Raw genomic sequence first — 13,248 nt, forward strand, 5'->3', positions numbered from 1 at the left:
GAGTCCCATTTTAAATGTGTGTTGCTTTCTTTTCTACTTTTCACCTTTTTCCAACACTGATGGAGCCCACTGAGGGCATCCCCTTTTTCAGTGCCTAAGTGTAGACTAGAGGTACAGGTTGTTAACAACCTTCAGTTAACAGGGGATAGTAACTGATAGATAAATGGTCCAGCCTCCCATCCTTTCGGTATACAATTCCAGAGGCTTTCTGTATGCTTTTGTGTTGCCCACAGCAGCAGCCTCAATAATGCACCCTTGTATTAGCATTTTCTCCTCCCTTAACTTGTTCTCCCACTCCCTCACTCCTGTTTCATAGGGTTCCCTCCTAAATAGACTACTTGAACCCAGGTCCTTGTCTTAAGTTGTACCTTCTGTAGAATCTAAACTAAGAAGTCTTAAAAAAAGGAAATCTGTTTAAGTATGTTAAACATAGCTTTTCCCAAACGTATTTTTTTTAAAAATTTTATTGCATTTTTATTTATTTATTTTATTTATTTATTTTTATATTTATTTTTGGCTCTGTTGGGTCTTCGTTTCTGTGCGAGGGCTTTCTCTAGTTGCGGCAAGTGGGGGCCACTCTTCATCGCGGTGCGCGGGCCTCTCAATATCGCGGCCTCTCTTGTTGCGGAGCACAGGCTCCAGACGCGCAGGCTCAGTAGTTGTGGCTCACGGGCCTAGTTGCTCCGCGGCATGTGGGATCTTCCCAGACCAGGGCTCGAACCCGTGTCCCCTGCATTGGCAGGCAGATTCTCAGCCACTGCACCACCAGGGAAGCCCTTCCCAAACGTATTTGATCATAGAACTTTTGTTTGAATGACTTCTATTACCAGAAAATATAGTAAATTTATGTATTTATAATATGTACATTACATAAGACAGTGAAACTTACATATTCAAACAATGGACCTTTTAGAGTTGATGATATCCATCTCAAAAAAAAGATAAAGCACCTTTAAAATAATACTGTACCTTAATGAATCATTTGACATCAAGTCTGATGAGTAAAGTCAGGAATAGTCTTATGAACATCATAGGTTTATTAAAGTATCATTAATCAAAATATTTGTTTCAAAGACTTTACTTCCTGTAGTCCTACTTAGATACTTGATAAATAACTACATCTGAAAGATGTTACCAAAACTGAGGGGTTTTCCTTTGAGAATGTAGAAAAATTTGTTTGCCTGCTTGTTTTCAGTGGACAGTTATTGCCAACCTGCTGTATAACAAATTGAGAGCCCTGTCACTACACAAAGATTAGTGATTAATGAAAACATTATTGTATAAGAACATAACCATGAAAAAAGAGAAAGCTTTTCATCCTTTTGGGGTTTAAAGTCAATATTCAGACCAAGGCTGAGACTGATACATATTCATCTTAACTGAGCAATGTGTGTGTGAGGGCATGTTTGTACCCTTTTTGCTCTTTCTGGTATTGGTCAAACTAGAAGGCTAATAGTTTGGTTTTAAACTCAGTACGTGCTGGGCTAAGTGCTTAAAATAATCAGTAAAGTTTTTCAAATTTTGAATAGATAAGTGTTGTTAACTTTGAACTATTATAATTCCTTTTCTGTTAAAAAAAAACCCAACTCTTAAATACTGGAATCTAATTGTCTCACCTGGGGAAAGAACTTGACTATAATTACCATCCCCAAATTTGGTTGTTGTGTTTATGTTTTTAAGTTTATTCTGTCACTAAACAATTGCCTATATTTGAACATGTGGCAAGAGAACCTAAATTATGTTTAAGAACATTGATTGAAGCCAACTTGATAATTTTTGTTTACTCTTTTACCTTTACAATTATGGAAATGTTATTTATTTGGCTGTGGCATATTCATACCTTTCTTTATCAGAACTCACATTGATTTTTCAAATTAAATATGATGACTGATCTAATTTAAAAAGAAAAAAGGTAGTAGCTGGAAGTAATGCTGTGGCCAGATAATGTAGTCAGCTTATAATTTTTATTCATCTTATAAAGACTCAAAACTTTGGAGAGGTTTCCAAGGTAATTTCTCTAGCAACGTTTTTGCACTAGGATTATAATTTTTTAAGTGTATGCCTACAGCAAGTCCAAGTGTATCAATACACAGCCATTTAACTTGCATGCTAATTTATGTTGCCATCTCACCTATCAACCCCTTTTAATATAGAAAACTGATAAATTTGTAGAGATCCAAGAAAATAACATACAAGAAGAAGGATTAAGTGGCTTCTCTGTTGCTGCAAGGTCATATTGCCCAATGGTAGCAGGACAATTAATGTTTGAATGCCCAGCCATACTTGTCCCCTACCAGGATGTTTTTGGTTTATAAATTGATAACTTGTATATGTCTACTTATATTTATTAGTTTTATTCAGCTTCACAAATCCATCTGTTTAAAATGGTAAAATTTATTTGGTTATCAAATCATCATGGTTAAAATGATGAATCTATTTGCATAAAGGAACTTCGAAAATTATGAAGTTTAAACTTCATGGAATTTTACTTCATGAGTTTGCTTTTATTCATCTTTAAATAATTGTAGATTATGCTGAAGCTTTTAAGAGCCTGACGTATTTTAAGTCAACTTAATTTATTTTTTTCCTTGTTTTTAGTGGGAGATTTTGATAAGATCTGGCGAGAACATTGTGAGGATGAGGAAACACTTTGTGAATATGCTGTTGCAATGAAAAATTTGGCAGATAATCATTGGGCAAAAACTTGTGAGGGCGAAGGTCGTATTGAATGGTGTTGTAGGTGAGTGTTTTTATGAACTAACATTTTTGGTTTCTAATGTATTATTTAAATTCTTAAGTCTAAATAATGCCGTATATGATTCATTGTACCAAAATAGAAATGGTTTAAAACAGATGATGTCTTTTAAATAGCTTCTCCCCATTGCCTCACTTTCTCTCTGTTTATTTCATTCACCTTTTTTTAATCAAAATGTTTTTCTTTGATATAACTTAAATTTCTTTGTTTCAACTTTTTAAACGTATAACTTTAAATACATTTAATATGTTTAATTAAGCACTGGTACATTTAAAATATGAGATTTAGCACTTGACTCATCATTAATAAGTTATAGTATAGAAATTTCTTTAGACAATTATATTTGGATTCAAGTAAAAATGAATACTTCCAATTCTTTAAAGCTGAAAACATCTTAAAAGTTTCCAAATCCTGAATTTTTATATGTGATTCAGGGTATTCCAGCACTTATATTGACTTTGGATAATGTTTATTTTCTCATAGCAGAGCTTCTAATTTTAAAAACATCAGAAAATGGAATACTGCTGATCATTTCTCTCAAGTGGTAAAATAATAAGAATGAATTTGTATATTGACTGAATTTAAAAATCACTTCCCAGAAAACAAAACATTATCTTTCTGCTTGGACAATAAGTTTATGGTAACTTTAGGTTTATATTTCATTTCAATTATTTTTTATTCAAAGTTTCTGTTTTGATTTCATTTAAAAGTTATGTAATAGTGCCTATTTCATTTATTCAACAAATAATCCAGAGAAAAATATGTATTTTACCTCATTCTTTTATTTATTCATTTAATAAATAAATTTAAATGATTGTCTACTGTGTACCAGTCACATCATAGGCACTGTGAGTATAGCACTCAACCAAACAGATAAAATCCTTGCTCTCACTGAACTTACATGCTAGTGAAGGTTAGAAGCAAGAAACAATACATAAGTCAAATATACACTAGGTCAGATAATGGTACGTGCTGTGAGAAAAATAAAGCAAGGAGAAATAAAACAATTTTAAATAGGGTAGACAGAGAAGGCCTCACTAAAGTGATGTGTAAAAGACATGAAGGAAGTAAGAGAGCAAGCCTTAACAAGTCCAGAGGCCTTGAGACAGGAGCTTGCTGGCATGTTTCAGAAACAGCAAGGAGACCAGTGTGGCTAGAACAGAATGAGAAGGGGAGAGTGATAGAAAATAAGATAACAAACAGCTAGATTTTGTAGGATCTTGTGGACCATGGTAAAGACATTGGCCTTTATTCTGCATGAGATGCGAAGTCATTAAGTGTTTTAAGAAGAAGAAGTAACAGGATCTTATTAATCTTTTGAAATGTGTCAGTGATTTTTAAGAACTAATTGTAGTGTTAAGATAGACTATAGAAAAGGCAAGGATGTTAGTAAGGAAACCAGTTAGGAAGCTGCTACAGTAATCAAGGCACAAAGTTATAGTGAAACAGTTCTCTTGGAGAAGGAGAGAGTGAATGGACAGACGTTGTGGTAGGATTAATGCTCAAATGAGTATAATGACTTAAGAGAGGAGCAGGGGAGATGGTGATGTATACATGGTGGTGATTATGATGATATGTAAGAAGTGAGCTGAAAATGTGAGGTAGGTGAGGAACAATGAAAAGATTGTTATTATCAATGGATTGTGGAGCCAAAGAATTGTGGAGTTGAACTAAAGGAAGGAGCCAGAATAATAAGAAATGAGATGCTTGGGATTAAAATGTTTGGGTTTTTTTTTTTTGTTTTTTTTTTTTTTTGCTTTTTCTAGAGGAAAAATGGTTATAAATGTGACTATTCTACAAAGTATACATTTCTCCTTCAAGCTAAGAAACGCAAATTGAGGCATACTACTGAGCCAAATATTTCCCTTGTGATACAAAGTAATACTGTAATCCAATCAGGAAGTCAGTACCATCGCTATTTAAGACAAGCATTCTTTGCTCTTAGCAGCACTGCTTTTAAATTAGTATTCCAATACATCAGGCAAGCTCTCAGACTTTATTTCAAATACCACTTTGATATGTGGTATTCTCATAGGAGCATTTGCTTGTACCTTCCACTTGAATAATGAATATGCCTCACACTTCACTCTTCTTTCTTTTTCCTCAGATTTGTGTTTTTATCAATAGTTTTTGTATCTACATGTGTTCTGAAAGAGGTCATTTTTAGGTCAAACTGCTGAAAAAGAACATTAATAAGAATTTAGGTCAAACTGCTGAAAAAGAACAGTGGCAAAATACGGTAAAAAGATTTTACTATGGAAAGTAATCCCAAGAGAAGTTTTATAGTGTCTTTACTTTAAACTTAAAACTAGGTTGGGAAAAAAGGCTTCAAAGCAATATTGAATTTTGAAATGAGTTATCTGTAGTTCTAACTTGGGTTATATGTATTTCCTTTCCCTGTTGACAGTTCTAAGAGAGCAGTGTCACTCTGAAAAGCTAAAATCAGCTTTAAAAGGGGTTTGACAAAAGTTCGCTTCCAGTAGTTATACTAAAAACTTCAGAGGAATTTGATGTGTGAAATAAGTCTTACTGACATTACCTTGCTGAGATTTTGTTGACTGTTTAGCTTGAAGAATTATACATAAGATTTCCTTCTAAAAATTAGTAAAATTATATTTGTAATATGAAGTATTTAAATTAGAAACAAAACACAATATAAAGTTATAGTTGTATGTTTAATAAAAGAATTTGCCTTTTCTAACTCTCCACACAGAGGAACATATAAACACACCATTTCCTGAACCATTTGAAAGTAAATTGCAGATGACATGACATTTCATCTCCATCTCCTACATAACCACAATACTATAAACACATTAAGATGATTAACAGTAATTTCCTAAAATATCTAGTGCATAAAATTCAGATTTTTGTTATTGTCCCCATAACATACTTTATAATTTGTTTCTCCTAAATCAAGGCTTGTGCTTTGGTGGTTAAATTTTTTAGGTTATTGTTTTTGTTTTCCCTAACATTGTTTTTAGAGAAATGTCAGTTGATTTGTAAAATATACCACATTCTGTATTTTGTGATTGTTGGTTCGAGGTGATTAGTAGCATTGTTCAAATATTCTATATATCCTTACTGATTTTTCTTTTTGGCCTTCTATCAGTTACCAAAAGAGATGTTTCCAAGATATCATTTTACTTAATTTTTCTATAATAATTTGGCTCTTCTTTAAAGATTTCATTTTTCTATTGAAGTTCTCCATATTTTCATCTATTCAGTTAATATTTTTCTCTATTAAAAAAATTTATAATAGTTATTTTAAGTCCTTTCAGCTTATTCCAACATAAAATTAATCTGTGGTTCTGTTTCTTTTGGCTGTTTTTTCTTTTGGTTATGGATCATTTTTTTCTGCTGCATTGTATGTCTGGTAATTTTTAAAAATACACTGGGTTGGCCAAAAAAGTTTGTTCGGGTTTTTCCATAACAGCTTACAGAAAAACCCGAACGAACTTTTTGGCCAACTCATATATACTGGCATTATGTTTAGAAGAGACTGGGGTAAATGTTATTTTCCCAGAGAGGGCATGGTTTTTTCTCTGATAGGCAGCTGGGATAAGAGATTGAACACTTTGATCTCATCAGGAGTTAGGCTGGGTTGAAGCTGGATTACCACTTTAGATAGTTTCAGTTTGCATCTGGCTTCAAATGCCTTGAGAGTGAGTCCTGTTCTGTGTATATTACAGGTACCAACCTGTAGCAGGACTCTGGGACCTAAGCCCATGGAAGAGTGCAGAGAATTTTCTTTGCTTTTTTAGTCCCACTCCCAAGTCTCCAGTGCTCCCCCCTCCCCCACCTTTTTCTTACTTGAAAAAAGACCTATGGGGGGAAGGCAGGAGAATGGGGTGAACAATCTCTGCATTTGGATTTCTTAAAGTTTCCAGTGTGTCACTCCATTCTAAGCAGCCATTGAAAGCTCTGCTGCTTTTCCTTTAATCGAACAAAATTCCTCTACCTTGGGAGGCTTGATCCTTCACCACTCATGCTCCTTTTCAGCAAATGCACAAAGTGCCTGTGGTCCCTTCCATTAGACCTCTTTGCATACTCAGTTCTCTTGATTTCTTTTTAATACATTATTTTTTAGATTGTGTAGGTTTTTTTCTTTTTTCCTAGTTATAGCACAACCAGGGGTCTGTTGTGATTATCTGTATCCTAATCCAAAACTAGCTTTGTGTCTTTGTTTTGGATTTATTTGATTGTTTTATCGTGGTGCCATTTAACTACTTCCTCAGTCTCCTTTATTTCTTATAAACTGAACGTTGAGTCTAAAGTGTTGATTCAGGTCCCAGATTTTTGCCAAAATATTTATTAGGTGAAACTGCATACTTCACATTGCAACACATTAGCAAGTTCTTATTGTCAGGTTATTCCACTATTAGAGATGCTAAATTTTGCCATTTGGTTAAGGTGGTAACTACTAGATCCTTCCATTGTAAACTTATGTTTTCCCTTTGTAATTAGCAAGTCATACGTAGAGTGACATTTTTGGCTTGTGGATCAATCCTGTCTCCCAACAATCTTTCAACTAACAGGTTTACTCCATTTATTAAATAAATTTGGGGTGGTAAAATGATTTTTTTAATTGTATCATTCGTTGCATTTATTAGCGGTCATTCTTCTGTAAATAAAAACTTTCCCTTATGAACAGGGAATGATTACATGTTTTCTGGAAAGGCTAGGTAAAAATAAACATATACATGTAATTCTTTCTGTTTAATTAGCAATTTTCAGAGTAAGGAGTTGGTGTAATAGTCAATTCCGATTGTGACAAATGAGTTGTGGTGTTGTTGTTGTTTGGTTTTGGTGGGGTTTGTCTGTTTGTTTTTGGAATATCACTGTAGGCTCCTGGATTCACTTTTTCCATCAGTCTTTGATTTGTGTGTGTGTGTTTGTCTTCAAATTAATCCGTATTTAGCCAGTGGGAGCCTCTTCAAAGCTGGCTTCTTGGTTCTGACATCACCTTTGAGCACTTCTTGCTATCTACTACAAGATAAGCTTTACCTTCCAAGTCAAGACCTATAATCAAGGAGCCTTAGTTTCTTGTAGTGAGAAATAGAAATTAAGATCTGGGCACTAGATATGCTTCTGGGGTGTCCTTCCTTCTAGAATTTTTCACTGAACAGAAATATATATAGTCTTAAATTCATAATTGATATTTACTATTCAAATGTAACATTACAGGTTTTTTGCCTAACTTCTTTGTTTTATATTTGTATATTATCTCTTCTGTTACTCTGAAGGACTTAGTTTGGAATAACATCAACATATTTGCTTTGTTCTATAGTTAACATAAAATGGTTTCAAAATTACAGTACCAGTTCTACTTCTAACAATAAACTGAGTGAAGTTTAAGATTTTTTGCAGTTAGTTCTTTCGTCTTTAGAACATATCTCACTAAGGGTCACAATACTGTGTTTAAAAGTTACTTGAAACAATTCTTTTGTGTATGGTTATGTTACCAATTTACTTTGCAGTTAGTTTCACTTTACTTTGTTTTATGGACTTTTTTCTTATTTTCTTTTAATCTGAGGGAATATAAGGCATTTACATGGTTCAAAAGTCAAAACTTGGGGCTTCCCTGGTGGCGCAGTGGTTGAGAATCTGCCTGCTGCTAATGCAGGGAACACGGGTTCAAGCCCTGGTCTGGGAAGATCCCACATGCCGCGGAGCAACTGGGCCCGTGAGCCACAACTGCTGAGCCTGCGTGTCTGCAGCCTGTGCCCCGCAACGGGAGGGGCCGCGATAGTGAGAGGCCCGCGCACCGCGATGAAGAGTGGCCCCCGCACCACAATGAAGAGTGGCCCCCGCTTGCTGCAACTAGAGAAAGCCCTCGCACGAAACGAAGACCCAACACAGCTAAAAATAAATAAATAAATAAAGTAGCTATTAAAAAAAAAAGTCAAAACTTTACAAAAAGGTATACTCAGAATAGGCCCCCTTCCATTTTCTTCATTTGTTTCTTGTTTCTCCTTTTTGCAGAAATAAGCAAATTCATACAATGTATATACATGTATCCATCCTGTCTTATCTCTTCAAGTGGTACATGTCATATACTCTCTTTTGTACATTTCATTTTTACTTAATATTATGTCATGGAGATCATTCTATTTGATATTGTATTAATCAGGGTTCTCCAGAGAATTGGCTCATGTGTTTGTGAAGGCTGACAAGTCCCAACATCTGCAGGATGAGTTGACACGCCAGAGACCCAGGAGAACCAAACCAATGGTGTAATTCCTATCCTGAGGCCAGCAGGCTCGAGACCCAGGAAGAGCTGCTGTTTCAGTTTGAGTCTGAAGGCAGGAAAAATTCAGTGTTCCAGTTCAAAGGCAGTCAGGCAAGAAGAATCTTGCATACTCTGGGGAGGGTCAGCTTTTTTGTTTTATGCAGACCTTCAAGTGGTGGGATACAGCCTACCCTCATTAAGAAGGACAATCTGCTTTACTCAGTCTACCCATTTAAATGTTAGTCTCATCCAGAAACGTCCTGACAAAAATACTCAGAATGTTTGACCAGATATTTAGGCACCCCGTAGCCCAGTCAAGTTGACACATAAAGTGACCATCACAAGTATATAGATGTCTTCCTCATTTTGTTAAGTTACATACAAGCTTTTTCTGTTGCAAATAGTGCTGTAATGAATAACCTTGTGCATATTCATTTTGTATTTTTGGCATTGTATCTTTGTAGATTTGTAGACGTGGAATTGCAGAGTAGAAGAGTAAATGCATATGTGATTTTGTTGGATATTGTCACATCACCCTCCATAGATGTTATATCATTTAATTCCACCAGCAAAAATGACAATACCTGTTTCTCCAAAATCTTACCAACAGAGTATGTTGCCTACCTGTTGAATTTTTGCCAGTCTGATAGATGGGAATTGATATCTCTGTGTGATTTTAGTTTACGTGTCTGTTATGAATGATGTTGAGTATGTTTTCATATACTTAGGAAATATTTGCCTTTTTTTTCTGTGAATTATGTGTTTGTGTTTTTGATGCTTTTTTTCCTAATGGTTTTTGGTCCCTTTTTTCTTGATTTTTTTTAGAGCTCTTTATATAATTTAGAGATATGTGCCCTTTTTCTTTGAGTTTGTATCTTTTGCCATGCAAGTTTTTGTTTTGCCATGCAGAAGGTTTTTGTTTTCACGTAATCAGATATATCTGTCTCTTCTTTTATTGCTTCCAGATTCCAGTTGTCTTAGAAAAGCTTTTCTGATTCCCAGACTGTAGGAATTCCTATTAGAAATTCACTCATGTTTTCTTGTAGTACTTTTATGGTAATCATTTTTTTTTTTACATTTAGATCTCTGACCTCCTTGGAATTCATTCCAGTGTTTGTTGCAAAGTATAGATCTAACCCCCCCCAATAGTTATTTATTTCTCCAGCATCATTTATGAAAAGGTCTACCTTTTCTACAGTGATTTGACATATACTCACGTGATATACCAAGTTTCCCCACATAATTGGTTCTGTTTTAGGACTTCCTGTAATGATTCCTTGTCTATATCATTTAATCCATGCTATTCTATAACATTCTTCCCCCTCCCCACCACCATTCTTCTTTCTCAGGATTTTCTTGGTTAGTCTTGTTTTTTTTTTCCATATGTACTTTAGAATCAACTGGTCTAACTAAATTTTTTAAAGTTTGTATTGTTATTGGGATTACATTAAATTTTTTAATAACTGGAGAGAAGTGGAATTTTTATAATGTTGAATCATTGTATCCATGAAAAAGTTACATATCCTTCCATTTGTTCTAGTCCACTTTTGAATTTTCAGTCGTGTTTTAAGGTTTTCTGTATAGTGATTATACACATTTCTTATTATGTTGATTCCTAGGTACTTTATCATTTGTTGCTATTATAAATGAAATCTTTCCTTCCGTTGTATATCCTAACAGGCTATTGTTTGTATACATGTGGAGGCTTTTGATTTTTGTATGTTTTACATCCTGTTTTACTGAATTCTCTTACTGTTTGGATTACTTTGTGATTGATTCTTTTGGGTTCTCTAGGTATATTATCATATCTGTGTATACATAGAGTTTTATTTCTTTCTCTCCAATTCATTTGACTAATTATTTTTCTGTTGTCTATTGCATTAGCTATGTTTTACTCATTCAGTGATGTGTGTGGTATATCCCCATTATATAAGTTGCTGGCTTTTTTGGCTGATATATAGATACAATTTAACTGTTAGGAAGTATTCACCAAGCTCTGATTGATTGATTGATTTTATTAGGAATAGCTGTTGGATATTGTTGAATGTCCTTTCAGCATCTATGGAAATGAATAAGTTTTCTCCTTGGTTTGTGAATATAGTGAATTATATGGAAGGATTTTTTATATTGAATAATCCTCATATTCCTGAGATACATACTCCTTGGTCATGTTTGATTCTGTTTGTTAAAATTTTATTTCATATTTTACATTGATATTTATTTTTGTATTTTGTATTTTATATTTCTGTATTTTTTGTAGACATTTTCACACCTAATTATCATTGTATTTGCTCCATAAAAAATGACTTTAGAAAATTTTCCTTTGTTTGTATGGTCTGGAACTGTTTAAATAGTTTTGGCGTTGCCTAATTTGTACTTGTGTGTTTTATTTATAGAGGTGACTGAGTGATGGCATGGAGAGGTCATTGCCATTGAAAGAATTTATTACTTACATGTCCTGAGAGAAGGGGGTATGCCATGTCACACAGGGAAGCACCACATTTGGTCAGGAGGCAGAAGCAGGAGTGAGGGGAAAAAATAGACCTGATCCTTTATAGGGTTTACATGGGAAAGGCAAAGCAGGGTAAACAGTATAGGACTGGCTAGTTTGAATAATTTTGGTGGGCTTTGGAACATAGGAGCTGTCCCTAACTGTCTGGTACCTGGACCTGGGTTAATTTAGGGTATGGGAAACATGGACTTGTGTGAGAGTTAAATAAAGGAAATGGTTGGGTTGCACATGAGAGGCGTGCTCCCAAGTAAGTTGTTTATTATCTTTAGGAATTAGCTAGCCTTGGGAGAGGCAGTTTCTCCCTGGGTCTGTAAGGCCCTCCCAGATATCAAAACATCCTAAGTTACAGAAAATTAAAAGCTTGATAAATACAGGGGTTATCTGGTTTTTGAAGTCTTGGTAGAATTCCTCAGTGGATACTGATGCTTTTTGGTGAAGCAACTCTTTGATAACTTTCTCTTATTTCATCTATGAATTTTGGTTTTGTTTAAATTTTGCAATTTAACTGCAAAATTAACTGCAGTTTATTAATTCTACCAGTAATCAAGAGTCAAGTTTAATAAATTTTCCTAATTCCTATATCCTATATTTAGTATACTTACCTAGAAAAATCATGTTTCATCTAAGTTTTCAGCTTTATTTGTATAAAGTTATGCAAATTAAAGAACCAGTTTATGTATTTATTTGTTGGTTCTGTTTTTTCCTAACATTAATATCTTACTCCCTTTTTTTGGTTTGTTTTCTTTTTTCCCCTAATCCTTTGAGTTGGATATTTATTTTATTTATTTTGATTCTTTCATTTGTATTGGTATAAATATTAAAGGTCTGAATTTTCCTCAGGTCACTGTTTTAGTGCATTTCTTAGATTCTGACCTGTGGTGGTTTTGTTATTGTTTTTTAGAAGTTCTGTGATTTTTATTAGTACTCTGCCTTTGACTCCAGAGTTATTTAAATTTTAAAACAATTTGCAGGTGAAATGAATTTTTTGTTTTATTATTAGTTCTAGCCTTATTGCATTGAGATTGATTTTGTCTGTATTATTTTTCCTATGGCTCTTACTGTAGTTTTATTTGTGGCCTAATACATGTATATGGTAATTTTTGTGAATATTCCATGTGCACTTGAAAAAGAATAGAGAGAGTGAAGTTTGTTATGTAGTGATAAGATAAACCTTATTATGCTCTTTAGGGCTTCTGTAACCTTACTTATTGTTCATTTACTTGATTGAGAGTGGTATGTTAAAGTTCCCTGTTTTTAGTTTTGCCTGTTTCTCCATGCATCTCATGGAGTTTCTGCTTTGTGAGGATGGCTGCAATGATACGTAGTACATGGCTTCACTGGGAATTGTGGTCTTCAGCATGATAAAGTATCCTTTTTTAATTCATTTAATGCTTTTTATTCTCTACCAGCCTCTTTGTCAACATTTCCCAGTCATCTCATAGATGAAGTTCATGCTTTAATAATCTTGCAACTGTGATATTCTATGAGTTCTTACATACCAAAAGCTATTTTTCTATAGTTTTGTTACAAGATGCATAACTTGGCTAGATATAAAATCCTTGACTCACACTTTCTTTCCTTCAGTTTTGAAAAAAAAAATGTTGCTCTATTTTAGTCTCATTTTGTATCGTTTCCCCTTTTTCTCCACCCCCCCACACCCCCCTCGCCTTTTCCCTTCACTCTCTATTGAACCATTTGAAAGTCAGTTGCAGAAATCACAAGACTTTTGCTCCTGAATACTTCAGTGTG

The 13,248-nt window shown here is 34.2% G+C and overlaps 1 protein-coding gene across 1 annotated transcript in view; it reads left to right on the forward strand.

Annotated features, from left to right (window-relative positions):
- The window catches only part of BMT2 (base methyltransferase of 25S rRNA 2 homolog), an 89,444-nt gene that overhangs the window by 15,584 nt on the left and 60,612 nt on the right, over window positions 1-13,248 (forward strand). The window contains exon 2 of the mRNA XM_036863689.1: window positions 2,599-2,740. Coding sequence (XP_036719584.1) covers window positions 2,599-2,740 — 142 coding nt within the window. The remainder of the gene's footprint in view (window positions 1-2,598; window positions 2,741-13,248) is intronic.

The sequence above is a fragment of the Balaenoptera musculus genome, chromosome 9 (assembly GCF_009873245.2).
Source record: "Balaenoptera musculus isolate JJ_BM4_2016_0621 chromosome 9, mBalMus1.pri.v3, whole genome shotgun sequence".
NCBI classification, from domain to species: Eukaryota; Metazoa; Chordata; class Mammalia; order Artiodactyla; family Balaenopteridae; genus Balaenoptera; species Balaenoptera musculus.